Here is a 23,705-nt window from a genome sequence, read left to right on the forward strand (position 1 = left end):
CCACATGGATCTCCCTTCTCTCGGGTATCACTGTCCAGTGATGTCTAAATCCTGTTGCTTTCCTCCTGTATCAGTGCTTCACTGCTGCTTCACAGGCAGGGTCCAGTCTTCTCATTGTTTAAGGGCAGAAGGTAAACCGCATCCGTCTGTCCGTGTTGTGCACTGAGGACAGATTGACAGACTAACTGCCTGCCTGCTGGACATACGAGATTTTGAAGAGCCCTGGAAATAGACTATTAAAGACGTGTGGTCTCACCCCTGACCTTACCATAGACCATCAGGTTAGGTGTGTAAAAGAGAACATGAAAAACAAACAAACACACAAACAAGCCACAGAGCAAGCAGGATGCAAAACAAACAAACAAACAAACAAAACAAAAGGAAACAAGCATACAGTTGAGATCTAATTTAGTCTGGAAAATGTTAGCCAGAACCTAGAGAATGAGGAGAATTTGGTATGTATGCCCTGCAGGGCAGAAAGACAAACAGCCAGTGCCAAGCACCTGTGGCAGAACACTGCAGCCCTGGGGTCATCCAGTCCTACACTGCAGCCCTGGGGTCATCCAGTCCAACACGCAGACTTCCAAACCGGAACAAGGGGTCAGAGCCTGCATAGGTGAAGCCCGGGGCTCTTCCCAATCCATGGGACTGTTCAAATGGGCAGAGGGAACACCAGAGCATCACACAGCATGGGATTTGTCATTTCACTGTTGTGATATGTCATGGGTGACACCTAATTTTATCATTTATTTTCATTTAAAGATAATCATGGGCAAAATTTTACTCAAGATATATTTCTAATTGCCAGTATTTTAATATACTTACAAAGGGCAAGCTGTGAAGTGTTTGGATTTTGTTTTGTTTTGTTTCTTTTAAAGTGCAAGAGAACAGAAAGCAGAAGAAGCAGTGTTGGGAACAGCCCCCACGTGCTCACTCAGCTTCCTGACCACACCCCCGGGAGCACCACCCCCAAGTGCTCACTCAGCTTCCTGAGTGGCTGACCACACCCCCGGGAGCACAGCCCACAAATGCTCACTCAGCTTCCTGACCACACCCTGGGGAGCACCACCCACAAGTGCTCACTCAGCTTTCTGAGTGGCTGACCACACCCAGGGGGAGCACCACTCAGCACACTACGCTGTTACTGCTTTCAGGTATTTCGGGAGATTCATCCATTGCTCCACTCAAAGCTCAACCGGCATAATAAACATCAATTAAAGTAAAGCTCCCTAAAGATTCTCAGCTGTGAAACTCAACTGAAACTCTGAATACATGGACTCACTAGAATACAAGTCTGTTCTAGCCATGTATTTATTTTTACTGTGCGTGACCTGGATGCACACAGCTGCCTCGTATTTGCATAAGCATTTCCCCCCAGTTACCCAGGTATTCCTCGGGATGGTGTATAAACTGGAATATGTATGAAATGTCAGTAAAATTCAGTTTGCTTTCAATGTATATATACAAAAAACAACAACTACATATTAGGACTAGAAACACAGTAACAAATAAAGCAGGCAGACGAGCCCCACCTCCATCAATCCGGAAGGGTCTCCTATAACGCTACTGGCCCCTTTCCATCTCTGACTATCCTTTAACTGTTACTTAAAAGACAATAATTCATATAAAACAGGTCTCTGCTAATTTCTAAGCTTTGCAAAAGCATTTATGTCTCATATGCAGTTCAATAATTTATGTGTCAATTTTTTTCCATTGTAGCTTAAGTGGCCCAAGCTGCTAGTTGTTTGAAGTCATCATCTTCCTCTGCCCTCCTGGAAGATGCTAGAACATAAGAGAAGAAAATCAGTCATTAGTCTCACTCAGTAATTAATCATTAGTTGTCATTCTACTTTAAGTATAGAGAGTACGGGTCGTGGGGTGGGGAACAGACCTGCTCGAGACCGGTGCACGGAGGAGGGCATGCTGGCTTTCCTACTGGGCTGTGCTGGGAGGGACGAGGACGGCACATTTGGAAGCTCCAGGCTTGTCATCTTCTTATTTAATTCTTCCTGCTCCAATTCCTCAAGTTCTGCCAGAAGCTCAGCCTGAACACGGGAGAAAGAAAGAATTACAGAGCCAATGTTTCAGGAGGTGGGTTTCCCTAAACACAACAAGGAGAACATCTGCTACCCGATTGATATGTGGGAACCCAGTGGAACGGAATATTTATTTTAAAACTAATCTTTTTTTGCAACACTGAGCAATGATTAGAAATGAATACTTTGGGTTGTACAAATTTGTCGTAGTTAATCTTATAATACCTCAGTAAACAGCTACTTAAGTAACCTGTGCTGAATATATAATCTCCTCAGGTTCTGGAAACTCACACCGCGATTGTTAGTTTTCCAGTATACTCAGTTTTTTTCTCTCCTGTTGAGAATTTCTGAAACTTTAATTAGAGGAAATAAATATTTATATTTGAGTAAATGCTATTGAAAATAAAACAGGCATACCAAAACATATATTATACAGAAAGAAAGAAAAAAAGCATAGTTCTGTGAAATCATCAAAGTCAACATAAATTGTGTGTTCGGGTGACTTTGTCCCCAGTGCAGGAGGGTGGGACACAGCAGATCATGCCACACAAGCATTCTACCACTGAATTATGTTCCCAGCCCATGTGTTTGTTAGGAAAACTTCAGAATTAGTGTGATCTATCAAAGTCTGGCTTAATCGTAAAGCATCTTCTACCCTGCGCCTACAGAACACTATTGTCAGCTGAGACCTTAAAGATGCAGGTCTGATGCAGCCTGATAAACAGCTTCGGTGAAGTAGCTGGATATAAAATTAACTCAAACAAATCAATGGCCTTTCTCTACACAAAGAATAAACAGGCCGAGAAAGAAATTAGGGAAACAACACCCTTCTCAATAGTCACAAATAATATAAAATATCTTAGCGTGACTCTAACTAAGGAAGTGAAAGATCTGTATAATAAAAACTTCAAGTCTCTGAAGAAAGAAATTATAGAAGATCTCAGAAGATGGAAAGATCTCCCATGCTCATGGATTGGCAGGATCAACATTGTAAAAATGGCTATCTTGCCAAAAGCAATCTACAGATTCAATGCAATCCCCATCAAAATTCCAAATCAATTCTTCAACGAATTAGAAAGTGCAATCTGCAAATTCATCTGGAATAACAAAAAACCTAGGATAGCAAAAACTCTTCTCAAGGATAAAAGAACCTCTGGTGGAATCACCATGCCGGACCTAAAGCTCTACTACAGAGCAATTGTGATAAAAACTGCATGGTACTGGTATAGTGACAGACAAATAGACCAATGGAATAGAATTGAAGACCCAGAAATGAACCCACACACCTATGGTCACTTGATCTTCGACAAGGGAGCTAAAAACATCCAGTGGAAGAAAGACAGCATTTTCAACAAATGGTGCTGGCACAACTGGTTGTTAACATGTAGAAGAATGCGAATTGATCCATTCCTATCTCCTTGTACTAAGGTCAAGTCTAAGTGGATCAAGGAACTTCACATAAAACCAGAGACACTGAAACTTATAGAGGAGAAAGTGGGGAAAAGCCTTGAAGATATGGGCACAGGGGAAAAATTCCTGAATAGAACAGTAATGGCTTGTGCTGTAAGATCGAGAATTGACAAGTGGGACCTCATGAAACTACAAAGCTTCTGCAAGGCTAAAGACACCATCAATAAGACAAAAAAACCACCAACAGATTGGGAAAGGATCTTCACCTATCCTAAATCAGATAAGGGACTAATATCCAATATATATAAAGAACTCAAGAAGGTGGACTCCAGAAAGTCAAATAACCCCATTAAAAAATGGGGCTCAGAACTGAACAAAGAATTCTCACCTGAGGAATACCGAATGGCAGAGAAACACCTGAAAAAATGTTCAACATCCTTAATCATCAGGGAAATGCAAATCAAAACAACCCTGAGATTCCACCTCACACCAGTCAGAATGGCTAAGATCAAAAATTCAGGTGACAGCAGATGCTGGCGAGGATGTGTAGAAAGAGGAACACTCCTCCATTGTTGGTGGGATTGCAAGCTTGTACAACCACTCTGGAAATCAGTCTGGCGGTTCCTCAGAAAATTGGACATAGTACTACCGGAGGATCCAGCAATACCTCTCCTGGGCATATATCCAGAAGATGTCCCAACCGGTAAAAAGGACACATGCTCCACTATGTTCATAGCAGCCCTATTTATAATAGCCAGAAGCTGGAAAGAACCCAGATGTCCCTCAACAGAGGAATGGATACAGAAATTATGGTACATTTACACAATGGAGTACTACTCAGCTATTAAAAAGAATGAATTTATGAAATTCCTAGCCAAATGGATGGACCTGGAGGGCATCATCTTGAGTGAAGTAACACAATCACAAAAGAACTCACACAATATGTATTCACTGATAAGTGGATATTAGCCCAAAACTTAGGATACCCAAGATATAAGATACAATTTGCTAAACGCATGAAACTCAAGAAGAATGAAGACCAAAGTGTGGACACTGTGCACCTTCTTAGAATTGGGAACAAAACACCCAGGGAAGGAGTTACAGAGACAAAGTTCGTAGCTGTGATGAAAGGATGGACCATTTAGAGACTGCCGTATCCAGGGATCCATCCCATAATCAGCTTCTAAACGCTGACACCATTGCATACACTAGCAAGATTTTGCTGAAAGGACCCAAATATAGCTGTCTCTTGTGAGACGATGCCGGGGCCTAGCAAACACAGGAGTGGATGTTCACAGTCAGCTATTGGATGTATCACAGGGCTCCCAATGGAGAAGCTAGAGAAAGTACCTGAGGAGCTAAAGGGATCTGCAACCCTATTGTTGGAACAACATGATGTACTAACCAGAACCCCGGAGCTCTTGTCTCTAGCTGCATATGTATCGAAAGATGGCCTAGTCGGCCATCAATGGAAAGAGAGGCCCATTGGACTTGCAAACTTTATATGCCCCAATATAGGGGAATGCCAGGGCCAAAAGAATGGGAATGGGTGGGTAGGGAAGTGGGGGGCGCTATGGGGGACTTTTGGGATAGCATTGGAAATGTAATTGAGGAAAATATGTAATAAAAATATTAAAAAAAAAAAAAAAGATGCAGGTCGCCTCTTTCCTACTCTATGATAGCTCTCACCTACCTAACCTGGGAAGCTCTCCAGCATACATCAGCCTGCCAGAAGTAAGTAGCAGTCAAAACAAAATTTCATTATATGTCAGAGGCTGTCAAAGATAACAGAGAGAGAGAGAGGCTAGGTCTGCCTTAGGCAGGGACCATGTTTATTCACAGCAAGGGGGCATCTTTGTCACCCGGATATGTAAGTGGGCAAAATGCCTACAGAAGAAGATGGGATGTGGCCCCCTTATAGGGACAGAAAAGACTAGACCACATTTGTTACATTCCCTCCCATAGCTCTCAAGGGAAGCTGGGAAATGTAGTCTTTCAGCAGGGAACTATCAGAAAAGATCTATCATAACTGTATATCCATCCGATTATTTATTCACCCATCACTCAAAAAATTTATTGAGATCTCATTCCTGGGCAGAGCAAGGGTAAATCTGCATGCTCTACATCAAGGGAGCCCATGCTTGAATTTATGCACATGTGCATGCATCTTGCATAGGATTGTTTTGAGATGAAGTCTCTATATATATCTTAGGTCTGCTTTCACTTCACTATGTGGCCAAAGGTTGACCTTGAACTCTTTTTTTTTTGTTTGTTTGTTTTTTTGTTTTTTTCGAGACAGGGTTTCTCTGTGTAGCCTTGGCTGTCCTGGAACTCACTTTGTAGACCAGGCTGGCCTCAAACTCAGAAATCCGCCTGCCTCCGCCTCCCGAGTGCTGGGATTAAAGGCATGCGCCACCACGCCCGGCGACCTTGAACTCTTAAGTCTCATACACGTCTACATCCAGACAGTAGTAGTCTACGCTTTGCAGGCCAGGTACCTCCCTATCACTAGATCTTCTTTCTTATTTCCTATAGTTCAAGAGAGTGCAAATCATCTTAGAGGCTACACAAAAACAGCCACGACTGATTGACTCACAGGCCATATTTTGCCAACACCTTATGTGTATTACCTACATAAATGTATGTGTAGCACATTTGTGCCAGGTGCCAGCAGAAGTCGAAAGAGGGCATCAGATCCCATAGAACTTGCAATATGGAGGATTTTGATCCACTCTGAATGCTGGGAACAGAACCCAGGTCCTCTGCAAAGGTAACAAGATTTCTGAACCTCTGAGCCATCTCTCCAGCCCTAGATCCACACCATCCTACTTTTTTTTTTACATTACTAGCACCAAACTGTCGTTTTCTAAGATGCCCAAGTGACAGAGTAGCCCAGCTTCCTGTTTCTAGGTCATGGTAGGAGGAGTCTAACAAGTCAAGATGTGGCCTTTGGCATCTTTGGAATATGCCTAATAATGCCCTCATCCTGGACACGTGTAGCTTGTTTGGAATCACTAAAATTCTCATTGTAGGCACCAGCAAATGTAACCAGTCTTCCTGGACTATGAGACTGATTAATACAAACGGAATGGGAGTGTAAATAATGCCACTCCACAATTACACAATGACTTGGTTTATAGACTGAGTAATGAACAGACACACGCAGCCTAACTCCTAATTTAACAGCCACAGAGCCCAGTCCATCTGCTGCCAACAGAGGGACACCGGCTGCTCTGTTTGGCCAGATGTGAGAGCACGTGATCCCTCATAATGGGACTATTTATACTCCAGCCATTAAAAGTCACTAACTTTACATAATCACAGGCTGTTTTCTTTTTTCCTTAATAGCTGGAAACCTAATTAAGAAGCTGTTTCCCAAACTAGTCATCTTTCCTTGAAATCAGCTACTAACACCTCATTTCCCTCCCTGAAAACTCACTTCCAATAAATATCATTTAGCTGTTCAGCAGCAAGCACACCGCCTGCTCTGGGATAGGAAGCTGCCCTCCATAGCAGCCACAGTTCTGCATTCTTCAGTAGTGCACCTACCTCATCGAAGCCATCGGCAAACTGAACCCTTTGAGAAAATGCTTCTGAGATTTCTTGGGCAATGTCCTGCTGCTCTGTGATATCTTGCATCAAGTCATCGATTTTGTTGAGGTCCCTGGGAAGCATTTTGTTGGAATTTTAGAATTTCATGTTACAATTATGAATCTAGACTTAATTCCATACGAAAACCAGCTAATTTCACATATACTCTTTAGTCACTTCAACGCCATAGCAAAAATTCCCAATCCAACATTCATCAACTCAGAAAAATAATTTACATGTCAAAACTTTAGTAATCCTGTACAATTACATCCGTTTTCAATATTACCTTCTACCTTCAAAAAATCACTCGAAATAAAGTAACTGTGATTCACATGATTTGTAGATCCATTTGGGAAGGGCAAGTGGTAAATTATGCGTAGTGCCTGTGTTTTGCTCCTTAGTTCGCTGAGGGTCACCATGACTGGGATCACAAGGCAGCTCTCAGCAGCCATTGCTGAAGCAACTAAACAGAGCAGCTCTGAGGTGTTCGCTCCTTGAAGGTTCCCCCATAGACAGTGTGTGGGAGGGGACTAAATTGGAAGGATTTGACCCAGCATGCCCTCAGAGGCCACAACCTCAGCAAATGAAGGAGCAGATCAGGCTCAGGGCACTTGCTTAAAAGTCTCAGTGGGTAGACCATGTTCTATCTTGTTTTTATAACAGTGTTTCTGAACCATTCCTACAACTCAGAAACCAGGCCAGGCTGATTAGTGGGAAGAGAAGCAATGGTGGGGAACGTAGACCTGGGGTCTCAGACTGCTGGGGCCCAGTGCTCGCTCTGGAGCAGAAGCTGTCCCAGGTCTCCCTAGCATCTCAGTAAATTTCACAGCTAGCAGAGGAAGTAAGCAAGAACTTACAGCCGAGGAAACTGTAGGGATGGGATTACAACCAGACAACTATAAACCCTGGTCCCTGTAATTAATATTTTATGTCATTGGTTTTCAAATATAAGGAAGTGTCAGTCTCAGCCTGGAGAATCTGGTTAAAAACAAAAGGTCTAATATCTATCTTAATTCAGAGAGGCTAGGTATCTGCATGTTGTTGAACACCTTAGATGATTCTGATAGCAGTCTGGTAACTGCTATTCTACAGTTCTCACACCTTCGCTGACGTTGGCATTGTTAAAATTATAGAGTTACAGTTGAATCTCATAAATTTCTCATAGGCTGAGAAATACTGAAGCATGATTCTATAGGGTTTTTTTTTCTTTATCAACAATTTTTTTTTTAAAAATTTATCACTCTAAGTTTGAAACTGCCTCTGAGAGCACATTCCATCCAATACATCTAACAGTGACCCAGCCCTACCAAAATCACCACACAATTTCAAAGACTCGTCTCAGCATCAAGCACAAGGAGTCTGGGTCACTCACATGTTTTCATGAACCGCTTTCATTGCCTTGGCTGCGAAGCCCATGTTCCGTAAGACCTCCGTGTTGGTGTGCGAGTTCTCCAGTGCTTCTCGCTGGAACTCGATGGTGGAAAGGGTGCCATCCACCTGAGTGAGCTGCTTCTCAAATCTCTTCTTTCTTTTCAGTGCCTGCAAGGCAGCTAAATCAGGAAGAAAACAAGGTTTGTATCTGAAGGAACTGCCACACTTACTTAAGAGGCTCAGACCAAGCATGATGCATGGTCAAAGGACTGCTGAAACCTGAAGACACAGTAAACACCCCGGAAACGACACTTACGGGGAACATCTGTCGCCGACTCTCTACACCAGCTATTCTCTCTCAAACACCCTGAGATTCTTTCTTCCAAGTGTAAGAGGATGGGAAGTCAACTTTCAGATTCAGAAAATATGCCACAGAAAGATTTGTGCCAGTGCTGGATTTGGGAGAAAGCATCAGTTAAATATATTAAGAAAAGCTATACAATCAAAAGGAAACCAATCTTTACAAGAGGAAAGGAAATTAATGGCTGTCAAATCTAGCCTTGTTTTCTTAAAGGCAAATTTACCAAGACCCAAATAGGTGAAGTGACTTACTTAAAGGCAGGCAGCTACCAGAGGCTGAACCTAAAGTTCTGAACTGAACACCTTGATTTGAACTGAGATGGCCCTAAGGTTGCACCTGATGTGAATGTGCGTGAAATCGATGCTGGTAGAGTCCTGCTCACCAGCTGGATGGCACTCTGGTGGGAGGACAGAACGCTACCTTCAGAGAAACAAGATCCTTTTGACTATGACACACTGTGACACCCTCCAAACAGGCTCTAAACATCCAGTTTGCCAAAGCATTTGGGAAAATACAAGAAGAGAACAATACAATATGTGTAATACATAATATGTAGATAAATGATAACGAAACAGATTTGGCAAAAGAAGTGAACTAGTTTGTGCATTCAGAAGGAAGCGGGTAAGTTATCACGGCAAATGTCTGGGGAACGCTCCTAAGTCTGCTGTGCTCAGCGTGCTTTTGTGGATCCACTGGATTCTGTTATGTGTCCAGCGATCCTTCCTTGTGAAGACTCTCACAGCCTTGGCCTTTTGGTTTTCACCAGTGATTGATGCGGCTCTTTCCCTTCACTCTGGCTGCCTGAGGAGCACCAACATCATAACTGCCTGAACCAGGGACCTGAGAGAAAACAAGCACAAGCACTCACTCTCTGAAATCCTCCACCCCAGGAGGCAACAGAATCTAAGAGAAAGATACAAGATCACACACCCTCTATATCTGAATTCAGAATACACCTTGGTAGCAACAAGATGAGTGGCTTTAGCATGTTTTGGGATTCCTCAGATGGCACGTATTAAAATTTACCCAAATGCAAACTAGCAAGCTGTGGCATAGTATGGGACAGGAAGAGTCAGGCAAACAGGAAAAGGAATATACAAACCAAAGGAAGGCACTCAGGACTGCAGAAGCCAGTGTCTACACTGGCCAAGGGCAGGTGAAAATTTTTTTTTTACATATTTTTTAATTGGGTATTTATTTCATTTACATTTCCAATGCTAACCCAAAAGTCCCCCACAAGCTCCCCCACCCACTCCCCTACCCACCCACTCCCACTTCTTGGCCCTGTCATTCCCCTGAACTGGGGCATATAAACTTTGCATGACCAATGAGCCTCTCTTTCCACTGATGGCCGACTAGGCCATCTTTTGATACATATGCAGCTAGAGACAGGAGCTCCGGGGGGTATTGGTTAGTTCATATTGTTGTTCCACCTATAGGATTGCAGATTCCTTCAGCTCCTTGGGTACTTTCTCTAGGTCCTCCATTGGGGGCCAGGGCCCTGTGATCCATCCAATAGCTAACTGTGAGCATCCACTTCTGTGTTTGCCAGGCCTCGGCATAGTATCACAAGAGTCAGCCATATCTGGGTCCTTTTAGCAAAATCTTCCTATTGTATGCAATGGTGTCAGCGTTTGGAAGCTGATTATCGAATGGATCCCCAGATATGGCAGTTTCTAGATGGTCCATCTTTTCGTCTCAGCTCCAAACTTTGTCTCTGTAACTCCTTCCATGGGTATTTTGTTCCCAATTCTAAGGAGGGGCAAAGTGTCCATACTTTGGTCTTCGTTCTTCTTGAGATTCTTGTGTTTTGCAAATTGTAACTTATATCTTGGGTATTGTAAATTTCTGGGCTAATATCCACTTATCGGTGAGTACATATTGTGCAAGTTCTTTTGTGATTGTGTTATCTCACTCAGGATGATGCCCTCCAGGTCCATCCATTTGCCTAGGAATTTCATAAATTCATTCTTTTAAACAGCTGAGTAGTACTCCATTGTGTAAAAGTACCATATTTTCTGTATCCAATCCTCTGTTGAGGGGCATATGGGTTCTTTCCAGCTTCTGTCTATTATAAATAAGGCTGCTATGAACATAGTGGAGCATGTGTCCTTCTTACCGGTTGGAACATTTTCTGGGTATATGCCCAGGAGAAGTATTGCGGGATCCTCCAGTAGTACTATGTCAACTTTCTGAGGAACCACCAGACTGATTTCCAGAGTGGTTGTAAAAGCTTGTAATTCCACCAACAATAGAGGAGTGTTCCTCTTTCTCCACATCCTCGCCAGCATCTGCTGTCACCTGAATTTTTGATCTTAGCCATTCTGACAGGTGTGAGATGGAATCTCAGGGTTGTTTTGATTTGCATTTCCCTGATGATTAAGGATGTTGAACATTTTTTCAGGTGCTTCTCTGCCATTCGGTATTCCTCAGGTGAGAATTCTTTGTTTAGCTCTGAGCCCCATTTTTTAATGGAGTTATTTGATTTTCTGGACTCCACCTTCTTGAGTTCTTTATATATATTGGATATTAGTCCCCTGTCTGATTTAGGATAGGTAAAGATCCTTTCCCAATCTGTTGGTGGCCTTTTTGTCTTATTGATGGTGTCTTTTGCCTTCCAGAAGCTTTGCAACTTTATGAGGTCCTATTTGTCAATTCTCGATCTTACAGCACAAGCCATTGCTGTTCTATTCAGGAATTTTTCCCCTGTACCCATATCTTCAAGGCTTTTCCCTACTTTCTCCTCTATAAGTTTCAGTGTCTCTGGTTTTATGTGGAGTTCCTTGATCCACTTAAATTTGACCTTAGTACAAGGAGATAGGAATGGATCAATTCGCATTCTTCTACATGATAACAGCCAGTTGTGCCAGCACCATTTGTTGAAGATGCTGTCTTTTCTCCACTGGATGGTTTTTGCTCCCTTGTCAAAGATCAAGTGACCATAGGTGTGTGGGTTCATTTCTGGGTCTTCAATTCTATTCCATTGGTCTACTTATCTGTCGCTATACCAGTACCATGCAGTTTTTATCACAATTGCTCTGTAGTACAGCTTTAGGTCAGGCATGGTGATTCCACCAGAGGTTCTGTTAACCTTGAGAAGAGTTTTTGCTATCCTAGGTTTTTTGTTATTCCAGATGAATCTGTCAATTGCCCTTTCTAATTCGTTGAAGAATTGAGTTGGAATTTTGACGGGGATTGCATTGAATCTGTAGATTGCTTTTGGCAAGATAGCCATTTTTACTATATTGATCCTGCCAATTCATGAGCATGGGAGATCTTTCCATCTTCTGAGATCTTCTATAATTTCTTTCTTCAGAGACTTGAAGTTCTTATCATACAGATCTTTCACTTCCTTAGTTAGAGTCACGACAAGGTATTTTATATTATTTGTGACTATTGAGAAGGGTGTTGTTTCCCTAATTTCTTTCTCAGCCTGTTTATTCTTTGTGTAGAGAAAGGCCATTGATTTGTTTGAGTTAATTTTATATCCAGCTACTTCATTGAAGCTGTTTATCAGGCTTAGGAGTTCTCTGGTGGAATTTTTAGGGTCACTTATATATACTACCATATCATCTGCAAAAAGTGATATTTTGACTTCTTCCTTTCCAATTTGCATCCCCTTGATCTCCTTTTGTTGTCTAATTGCTCTGGCTAGGACTTCAAGTACTATGTTGAATAGGTAGGGAGAGAGTGGACAGCCTTGTCTAGTCCCTGATTTTAGTGGGATTGCTTCCAGCTTCTCACCATTTACTTTGATTTTGGCTACTGGTTTGCTGTAGATTGCATTTATCATGTTTAGGTATGGGCCTTGAATTCCTGATCTTTCCAAGACTTTTATCATGAATGGGTGTTGGACTTTGTCAAATGCTTTCTCCGCATATAACGAGATGATCATGTGGTTTTTTGTTTAAGTTTGTTTATGTACTGGATTACGTTGATGGATTTCCGTATATTGAACCATCCCTGCATCCCTGGGATGAAACCTACTTGGTCAGGATGGATGATTGTTTTGATGTGTTCTTGGATTCAGTTAGCGAGAACTTTATTGAGGATTTTTGCATCGATATTCATAAGGGAAATTAGTCTGAAGTTCTCTATATTTGTTGGGTCTTTTTGTGGTTTAGGTATCAGAGTAATTGTGGCTTCATAGAATGAGTTGGGTAGAGTACCTTCTGTTCCTATTTTGTGGAATAGTTTGTGAAGAACTGGGGTTAGATCTTCTTTGAAGGTCTGATAGAACTCTGCACTAAAGCCATCTGGTCCTGGGCTTTATTTGGTTGGGAGACTATTAATGACTGCTTCTATTCCTTTAGGGGATATAGGACTGTTTAGATCATTAACCTGATCTTGATTTAACTTTGGTACCTGGTATCTGTCTAGAAACTTGTCCATTTCATTCATGTTCTCCAGTTTTGTTGAGTATAGCCTTTTGTCGTAGGATCTGATGGTGTTTTGGATTTCTTCAGGATCTGTTGGTATCTCTCCTTTTTCATTTCTGATTTTGTTAATTGGGATGCTTTCCCTCTGTCCTCTAGTGAATCTGGCTAAGGGTTTATCTATCTTGTTGATTTTCTCAAAGAACCAGCTCCTCATTTGGTTGATTCATTGAATCGTTCTTCTTGTTTCCACTTGGTTGATTTTGCCCCTGAGTTTTATTATTTCCTGTCCTCTACTCCTCTTGGGTGAATTTGCTTCCTTTTGTTCTAGAGCTTTTAGGTGTGTTGTCAAGCTGCTAATGTGTGCTCTCTCTAGTTTCTTTTTGTAGGCACTCAGAGCTATGAGTTTTACTCTTAGAAATGCTTTCATTGTGTCCCATAACTTTGGGTATGTTGTGGGTTCATTTTCATTAAACTCCAAAAAGGCCTTAATTTCTTTCTTTATTCCTTCCTTGACCAAGTATCATTGAGGAGAGTATTGTTCAGTTTCCACATGAATTTTGGTTTTCTATTATTTATTTGGTTATTGAAGATCAGCCTTAGCCCATAGTGATCTGATAGGATGCATGGGATAATTTCAATATTTTTGTATCTGTTGAGGCTTGTTTTGTGACCAATTATGTGGTCAATTTTGGAGAAGGTACCATGAGCTGCTGAGAAGAAGGTATATCCTTTTGTTTTCGGATAAAATGTTCTGTAGATATCTGTTAGATCCATTTGTTTCATAACTTCTGTTAGTTTCACTGTGTCCCTGTTTAGTTTCTGTTTTCATGGTCTGTCCATTGATGAAAGTGGTGTGTTGAAGTCTCCCACTATTATTGTGTGAGGTGCAATGTGTGCTTTCAGCTTTACTAAAGTTTCTTTAATGAATGTGGAAGCATTGTATTTGGAGCACAGATAATTAGAATTGAGAGTTCCTCTTGGAAGATTTTACCTTTGATGAGTATGAAGTGCCCCTCCTTATCTTTTCTGATGACCTTAGGTTGGAAGTCGATTTTATTAGATATTAGAATGGCTACTCCAGCTTGTTTCTTCAGACCATTTGCTTGGAAAATTGTTTTCCAACCTTTCATTCTGAGGTAGTGTCTATCTTTTTCCCTGAGATGGGTTTCCTGTAAGCAGCAAAATGTTGGGTCCTGTTTGTGTAGCCAGTCTGTTAGTCTATGTCTTTTTATTGGGGAGTTGAGTCCATTGATATTAAGAGATATTAAGGAAAAGTAACTGTTGCTTCCTATTATTTTTGTTGTTAAAGTTGGCATTCTGTTCTTGTGGCTGTCTTCTTTTAGCTTTTTCTAGGGCGTGGTTTCTGTCCTTGTATTGTTTTTTTTTTCTGTTATTATCCTTTGAAGGGCTGGATTTGTGGAAAGATAATGTGCGAATTTGGTTCTGTTGTGGAATACTTTTGTTTCTCCATCTAAGGTAATTGAAAGTTTGGCTGGGTATAGTAGCCTGGGTTGGCATTTGTGTTCTCTTAGGGTCTGTATAACATCTGTCCAAGCTCTTCATGCTTTCATAGTGTCTGGTGAAAAATCTGGTGTAATTCTGATAGGCTTGCCTTTATATGTTACTTGACCTTTTTCCCTTACTGCTTTTAATATTCTATCTTTATTTAGTGCATTTGTTGTTCTGATTATTATGTGTCGGGAAGAATTTCTTTTCTGGTCCATTCTATTTGGAGTTCTGTAGGCTTCTTGTATGTTCATGGGCATCTCTTTCTTTAGGTTTGGGAAGTTTTCTTCTATAATTTTGTTGAAGATATTTGCTGGCCCTTTGAGTTGAAAATCTTCATTCTCATCTACTCCTATTATCCGTAGGTTTGGTCTTCTCATTGTGTCCTGGATTTCCTGGATGTTTTGAGTTAGGATCTTTTTGCATTTTCCGTTTTCTTTGATTGTTGTGCCGATGTTCTCTATGGAATCTTCTGCACCTGAGATTCTCTCTTCCATCTCTTGTATTCTGTTGCTGATACTTGCATCTATGGTTCTAGATTTCTTTCCTAGGGTTTCTATCTCCAACGTTGCCTCACTTTGGGTTTTCTTTATTGTGTCTACTTCCTTTTTTAGGTCTTGGATGGTTTTACTCAATTCCATCACCTGTTTGGTCGTGTTTTCCTGCAATTCTTTAAGGGATTTTTGTGCTTCCTCTTTAAGGTCTTCTACCTGTTTAGCAGTGTTCTCCTGTATTTCTTTGAGTGAGATATTAAAGTCCTTCTTGATGTCCTCTACCATCATCATGAGATATGCTTTTAAATCAGGTTCTAGCTTTTCGGGTGTGTTGGGGTGCCCTGGATTGGGTGAGGTGGGAGTGCTGGGTTCTGGTGTTGGTGAGTGGTCTTGGTTTATCGTAGTAAGATTTTTACGTTTACCTTTCATCATCTGGTAATCTCTGGAGTTAGTTGATTTAGTTGTCTCTGGTTAGAGCTTGTTCCTCAGGTGATTCTGTTAACCTCTATCAGCAGACCTGGGAGACTAGCTCTCTTCTCTGAGTTTCAGTGGTCAGAGCACTCTCTGCAGGCAAGCTCTCCTCTTACACGGAAGGTGCGCAGATATCTGGCGTTTGGACCTTCCTCCTGGCCCAAGATGAAGGCCCAAAACAGGACCTGTCCCCAAAGCTGTGTTGCTTCGGCCTGTCCCAGAAGCTGTTAGCTTCTGTAGACCACACTCTCACCTGTGCAGAATACTCTCAGAGGAGTCCCGGAACCAAGATGTCTGCCGCCAATGCTCAGGCAAAGCGCAGCAGGTGGAATTTTTAATGGCTTTATTTGTAATGATTGAAAAAAATTTTGTGAAAGATTAATAAACCACAAAACCTTTTTGAGAACCCAGATGAAAAGAATGCACAGTCCCAGTTTGTCCCTCCTGCCTTACATCCTTTATCTTATACTTAGCATCTTGGCCTCTTTTTATTATAATCTGCCTGAAGGTGTTTATGTGAATCTCGGTTTCAAAAACGGTTTGTTTGGTTGTCTATGAGACAGATTCTCATTTTGTAGCCCAGGCTGGCCTCAAATTCATGAATATCTTGCCCCAGATTCTAGGGTCCTAGGATTTCAGGGTTCAAGACCATACCTGGTTCAAAAATAGAATACCTCTTACAGACAGCATATAATTGACAACTTACTCAATAGTTGTTATTTTAATGCACATTTTGGTCCCATTTACTGTAATAAACGATTTTTTACCTAATGTGATATTTTGTACATTTTCTGCTTATTCCACTCATCAGCCTCTCCTTTCCCTTTATGTGGGATGATAAATATCCTTCTTTATTTTCTTACTTTGATTAGTTGTGCATAATAAATTTATTCCTGTGATACAGATACTTGCATTTACCTTTATTCCTGTATCTGTGGAGTTTTATAACCCTGTTGAAAATTAATGTTTACATGTTATTGACTGGAAATTAGATTCTCTTGTCATCACAGTCTACAATATCTAATTAAAACAATCTATAAACCCATCATTTCAGAAGTTGGGGCAGGACAGTCACAAATCTGAGGAAAGCCTAGAGAATCATAGCCAGCTTCAAGACAGCCTGGTCTATACAACAAGATCTTTTTATTTATTTATTTATTTTTTTAAATTAACTGTTTAAATTCTTTTTTTTTTTTAAGATTTATTTATTTATTATACATAAGCACACTGTAGCTGTCTTCAGACACTCCAGAAGAGGGCGCCAGATCTCGTTACGGATGGTTGTGAGCCACCATGTGGTTGCTGGGATTTGAACTCTGGACCTTTGGAAGAGCAGTCGGGTGCTCTTACCCACTGAGCCATCTCACCAGCCCACAAGATCTTTTTATTCAAATACATTATTAGTATCATTTCAATTTTAAAACTTCTGTTATCACCCTATTAAGCCTCTCATTTTCAGTCACTGACAATAAATATAGTGTTTACTGGCTTATTTTCTTTCCACTGCTGCCTGTATCACGCATTGTTCTCTGGATACTTAGTCCACAGAGTGGAACTGTTTGAAAGGATCAGAAGCATTAGGAGATGTGGCCTTGTTGGAGGAAGTGAGACACTGGGGCTGCCTTTCAGGTTGCAAAAGCCCACAACAAGCCCAGGTTCTCTCTCTCTCTACCTTAGGATCAGTGTGTAGACTCTCAGCTACTTCTCCAGTACCAGGTCTGCCTGGGTGAAATTTAAATTATTTGATTTAATCATCAAAGAATACCAAGAGAAAGCAATAGTATTAGCTTTACAGGAGGTGCAAGGAAAGAGTATTAATTGGAAAATGCCATAACTTTCTGGATTCTTATAAGAGCACAATACCATGGAAACATGGCCCTCAAGCTTGGAGTGTGGATTTTCTATGACTTAGCAAATACCTCCTCTTGGGAAAGTCATTCCCTCATTTCAAAGTTCAGTATGGGATTTTAGAGATTTATATTAGGTGAGAATAGGGAATTATAGGAATTAATGATACATTATGAGACCAGCTTATATACTCCTTAACTAAATAATAGTTATCTATATAACATTCCCAATAATGAGTTTGTACATCTTTTTTGTAATTACCATTAATGAGCATAACACAATATAATAAAACATCTCCTTATTTTCATAGGCACAACAAACAGTAGGGTATCCTGAAAGCTAAACTTCAAATGTACATCTCTACCCAATATTCTGGAAGTAGAAAGCCAGTATTATGTCACCCATCTTATTGGACTGGTTCCGGGTCTGTGCTTATTGAAAATTCAGCAACATGTAGAGTCCCAAATTTTAAATGAAATGTTTAAGTTCCCACTAATAATTATGACATGTTTACTATTTTAAAAACCTACACAGGTTGGGGATTTAGCTCAGTGGTAGAGCGCTTGCCTAGCAAACACAAGGCCCTGGGTTCAATCCTCAGTTCTAGAAAAAAAAAAATCTACAGATTATACAGATTACTCTTGAAAATCAGAAAACACAATTTGGTACAAAAGAAGCTTTGTGATCTGTGCCTATGACATAATCCTACCTCAACCACTTAATAACTTGGGTGTATACTGATCTAGAAGTAGTGTGACCTTTTCTCTTCTTGCTAATGTTCCTCTCCCAGATGATAGAGCCACACCCAGAGGACAGCAGAACACCGTCCTCTGGAACTCATGCTTTCAAATCTCTAGCTTTGTGTAAACTGTGTAGTTCATGCAGCTGTTTGCTACTGAGTATGGAAAATGTCTACTGTGGTACCTGAACATTAAGATTTTGATCATGATTCTCATCTCCTTCACATGTACTCAGAATCCCACAGATGGAGGGGCTACAGGAGACAACAGCTAGCCTTGCATGTGTTATTTATTAGACTCATTTTATTTTATTTGGAAAGTACACATTCTGTATGTATATGGAGGTCAAAACCCAGCTCTCAAGAGACAGTTCTCATCTTGCATCTTGTTGAGGCAAGATCTGTCTCTGTTCCTAACACTAGGCAACAGACTGATGCAGGCTAGCTGGCTCACCCGACCCTCCTTTCTACTTCACATTCCAACATAAAAGCAACCACATGGTAAATGCCTAAACTAACATATGGTTTCTTGAAACACTTGGGAGAAATGTGAAAAACTCCTCTAGAGTTGGCATCTCCACTCAACACTATTCTGAAAACTACAAATTGGCCTAAGCCAGAGTCCCAAACTCAGAAGTCAAAAGGGAATGAAAATAGGGGAGGCCAACTTTGTTTTCTCTCCTGTGAGAGAGTAAAAAGGCAATATACTGATAATAACAGTAATAATGATAATCAGAAGAAAAAGGATAGTACCACAGTGGCATGAAATGGCACCAGACCCAAGCCTCCAGCTCAGAACAACAAGAATAAAAGCTGGAACCCAGTGATGTGTGAGTATTGCTCTGTCTTAGCAGATGTAGCTCAGCTGGCTCCATCCACTGAGGTGGATGAAGCAAGGCATCTAGATGCATTCAGAATAGAAATTGAATTGTTTATTTTTTTTTTTTTTTTTTTTTTTTTTTTTTTTTTTTTTTTGGTTTTTCGAGACAGGGTTTCTCTGTGTAGCCCTGGCTGTCCTGGAACTCACTTTGTAGACCAGGCTGGCCTCGAACTCAGAAATCCACCTGCCTCTGCCTCCCAAGTGCTGGGATTAAAGGCTTGAATTGTTTATCATAATGCCCTATGAATAAACCCAACAGCTTCTGCCTGGTAGAATCTGCTCCCTAAACACTTGAAAACCACTGTGGCTCTTTCCTGTCACCTTATCATTTCCCTCAGGTATTAAGACAAGAGCTGTCAGTTCCTATAAGCCAAGAACTTGGTCTTTCCATGAGATGCTTTTACATGAAGCAATGGTACCACTGATGGAGCCTGAATGGCCTTGATGTTGGTGCCATGAATGATTTGAGAGAGAAACAGCTGTCATTTTTTTTTTCAGGTGCAAACTGGTGCTACAAAGCAAGCATTAATCTGGTTTGGCAAAGGCCACTATCAGAACCATATAATTTAACTCACTTTGAAGGTATAATTCAACCTTTCAACCTCCTGCTTGTGCTGTTGGAGAGCAGCTAGAGAGAACTGGACAACATTCTTCTACAACAAAGGCATCAATTGTAGTCTCTTCTGGGTGAGAAACAGCCAGAGGCTTGTCTCCTCCCTTAACAACAATATACCCTCAGCTCAGGAGCTACAGAACAGCGCCTGTGAGTGTACTGCTACCAGGACGCCTGCTGGAACATTTCAACCACTCACTAAGGCTGAAGTGTAAGAATTATCCACACAATTCAAAATTAAACCAGACCATATAATTGCACTTTACCAGGTCGCCAAAGAAGGAAAGTTTTCCACAATCAATGTCACATCATCCAAGACAGCAGAAAGCATTGCCACTTCATTGTTTATTATAAGTAAGACAACTTGTCTTTAAAGGTTAATCTATTCCCTCCATCCAAGGTGGATAAAGGGTGCTATTGTTAAACCATATGAACCTTGGAGGAGCTGACAAATGCAGCCAACACAGTTAATCTTCTTGTGAACTATACACAGGATATGGTTGCCTGTCTCTTGCCCAGGAGTGGCCAGTGAACTCTCAAGAAGAACTAAATAACAAAGCTAAAAGATCAGCAAGTTATGAGTGTGCTCAAGAGACCGGTGTCATCCACAAGCGATTACGTCATCTTCTGTTTTTACTGCAAAGTCTCATGACAATGTTTAATTGGCAACTGTAGTATAAGCACTCTTTTTACACATATGCAAAGTATGCATTAGGAAATTTCTCCAGTAGTGGTGGTGCATGGCTTTAGTTCACACAATACAGTTAAAACAGTTCTCTTCAAAGTCCAGGCTTACATTCAAGATAGCTGAGGAAACAATAAAATTCTGAGACTTTTGCTCAGGATCCTCCCATTGTGAATTTTCCTGGATGTGTACACTTTTAAAACCATGTTCATCCATTCCCGTCTCTTAACTACATGCTGAGTGTATACCACAAGCCTGGCACTTCTAGGCTCAGAAGGGCAAAGAAATAAGGGGACAAGTTCAGGAAGGCAAGACATGAAATCACACTTAATCACATATCCTTCATTCCATAACCATATGCATTTATTTTGGATGGGGCGGGGATCAGTGAGAGAGGATTTGTGAAGTACTTAGAAGGCCCTTTAGAAAAACAGGGGATGTGGTAGCATTTATTACTACTATGTAATGTGCACTATGCCCATAGATGCTAATATGTATAAATTACATTTTCTCTATAGTGGTTAGAAAAGATACAGAAGAGAAAAATAAGAGAGATCTACAAGGTATAGTGGGCACATGGATATTTCAAAGCCCTGTACACATATATTCAACATTTCAGTAGAATACATCAAAGCCCTGTGCATATTCACTCAACATGCAGTTCAATAAAATGTGTGACTTCTGCCTGATGCAAATTGCAGACCAATGTGAACGTTATGGCTTAGATATATGGGACACCAGGAACCTTGAATAGCAGCAAATCACACCAGTAGTTCCCTATGTATAACCTCCATATTTTCAGAGGTCTCTCCCATATTAAATATCATAAAGAGCAAGATTAAAAAGTAGCGAGACCACAACTGTAATGTATGGGATTACGTAATGGGAGGAGAGAGAAAAGAGAATGAACCAGGAAAAGTAAACAAACAGTACTCTGAGGCAGGATCCCTGGGAAGTGGTCTATTCTGTAAGCAGACCACTGACTCCAAACCAAATCTTACGCTTTAAAATGCACAAGACTGATTGATAATATTGATTAATACCACACAGTATAAACAATCAGGAAGCCAAGTTGAGCAGTACAGCCTTCCTTCTTCGGAGAGATGGCAGGGTGGAGCACAAATGGACCAAGACAATTGAGATTATTATTTTCTGATAAAAATGAAGCTTCTGCCCTCGTTCTCAAGATCGGACCATTCTAGCAGCAGAGGATCATGGGAGAGACTATGAGAGGAGGTAAATCTAAAAAGAGAAGTTCATGATACAGGAAAATGCTATTGCCCTTCAGTTCTCAACAACACAAGCACACAAAAGATGAATCCCAAACACCCAGCACAAGTCTCATTCTTTATAATTAATTTCTTCAGAGGTCAATTACCTAGAAGGTGAAGTACTCAGTTATTAGAGCAACATACAAATAAATTCATTAGAATCTATTTGGTATTCTTTGTAAAAAGCCCATTAACTGTTTGACTCCAGGCAGAATACATAAGTAACTGAAGTGTTTATTTTTATTTCCTACCAGTGTTATTTATAACTTCACAAATTAGTCAACTTTATGGATCGGTTATGACTTAAAATGTAGGGAAATTGTGTGGGTATGGAACTAGTGGCTCTTACCAGAAGGCCTCGAGAGTAGCAACTGGGCTTGACTTCCCAGGGCGAGATGCTTACACATGTAATTTGTTTGGTATATATAACTTGTTTCATATAATTATTTTACACATAGCTAATATGGTTCCCTATTGTAACTGTAAAAAGTATGAGAAATTAGGGTTTTAAAATCCAAAATGTTCATCAAGTACTTGATTATAGTTTCATCAGCAGGGGCTGGGAGGTGGTTTAGTGGTTAAGAGACCTGACTGTTCTTCCACAAGGCCAGGGTTCAAGCCCCAGCACTCACAGTGAAACACAGCTGTCTGTAATTCTATATATAAATGCCACCTTCTGGCCTCTGCAGACAAAAGACACAGTGTACAAAAGCAAACCACCCATACATATAAAATAAAAATATGTTACAATAATCCTAAGTTTTCTATCTTAAATTTCTACTCAAGCCTGGTAAAAATACAGAAGCCTTATTTTATCTATAGTTGATATTAAATTCTAATTTTTTAAATCAAGACTTTAACTTCTAATGCAAGATTTTCAGTTCTAACAGAGACTGCCTTCATTCCCTCCTGTAATTTTAAAAATCACTGTTCTAGAACACTTCCTTCAGTGTTGTCTTTCCTGGATAGTGATTAACTGTGTTGGTATTTTAAGTCAATAGCAGGCTATATTAAGAAGAGATGAGGGAGGTTTCACAGAGCTGTGGAAACAAGAGCTTCTCCCTTCCTAAAGGACCCATCCATCTCCCAGACACTCGATGGGAATGCCTTCAAGTCAGAAATGCCTGGGTGGGTGCTTAGCAGTGACTGAGGGTGAGGGCCACAGAGGCTCAGCTCCTGTCAACATAAACAATACCTTATGCTTTCAGAATGCATCCTAAACAGGTCCTTTCAAGTAATTCCCTATTAGCTATCTGAAGAGAACAACCAAAGTGTGTCTGTGTGCAAGAGAACCCAGTCCAGAAATGGCTTATTTCTGCATTACGCTTGCGTTTCCTCCTTTCTTCTCCTTTCTCAAACTTTAAAACCAACTGTAGGTTTGCTAGAAAGAACTTCTACTAAATAATAACCAGAAATGAGACCAGCAGTCTGTCCAGGAGACAGATGCAGATACCCACAGCCAAACATTAAATGGAACTTAGGGAGTCTTGTGGAAGAGTTAGGGAAGGATTGAGTGATCTGAAGAGGCTGAAGAGGATAGAGACTCCACAGGAAGACCAATGGAGTCAAGTAACCTGAACCTCTGGGGACCCTCAGCAGAGTCTGAACCACAAACCAAAGAGCGAGCATGGGCTGAACCTAGGCCGTCCACACATATGTAGTAGAATGTGCAACTTGCAATCTTCATGTGAGTCCCCCAACAACTGGAGTGGGGGCTGTCCCTGAATCTGTTGCCTGCCTATGGATCCTGTTCCCCTAACTGGGCCTCCTTGCCTTGCCTCAGTGGGAGACAATGGGACTTGATGTTCCAGAGTGAGGAGATACCTAGAGGAAGCCTCTCCCTTCTCGGAGGAGAAGGGGAGGGAAGAGTGGGTGAAGAAGCTCTGTGACGGGGGACTGGGAGGAGAAGGGGGCTAATACTGGGATAAAAAAATGAATAAATTAATTAATAAAAAATGATTATATCTATAAGTGCTGTGTTTATGGTGTTGCTTCACAGCAATAGAACAGCAACCAAGACAAACGCCAACATAGATCACTTAAACCCACT

The 23,705-nt window shown here is 40.9% G+C and overlaps 1 protein-coding gene across 1 annotated transcript in view; it reads right to left on the reverse strand.

Moving 5' to 3' along the window:
- Positions 1 to 1,295: 1,295 nt before the first annotated feature.
- Chmp4c (charged multivesicular body protein 4C) overlaps positions 1,296 to 23,705 on the reverse strand; it is a 31,982-nt gene continuing 9,572 nt past the window's right edge. Inside the window, exons 2-5 of the mRNA XM_021158627.3 lie at positions 8,410 to 8,587; positions 6,996 to 7,110; positions 1,892 to 2,045; positions 1,296 to 1,782 (exon numbers count right to left, since the gene is read on the reverse strand). Coding sequence (XP_021014286.2) covers positions 1,721 to 1,782; positions 1,892 to 2,045; positions 6,996 to 7,110; positions 8,410 to 8,587 — 509 coding nt within the window. The 3' untranslated portion in view covers positions 1,296 to 1,720. The remainder of the gene's footprint in view (positions 1,783 to 1,891; positions 2,046 to 6,995; positions 7,111 to 8,409; positions 8,588 to 23,705) is intronic.

Source organism: Mus caroli, unplaced genomic scaffold (assembly GCF_978045245.1).
Source record: "Mus caroli unplaced genomic scaffold, Mus_caroli_1 scaffold_3, whole genome shotgun sequence".
NCBI classification, from domain to species: domain Eukaryota; kingdom Metazoa; phylum Chordata; class Mammalia; order Rodentia; family Muridae; genus Mus; species Mus caroli.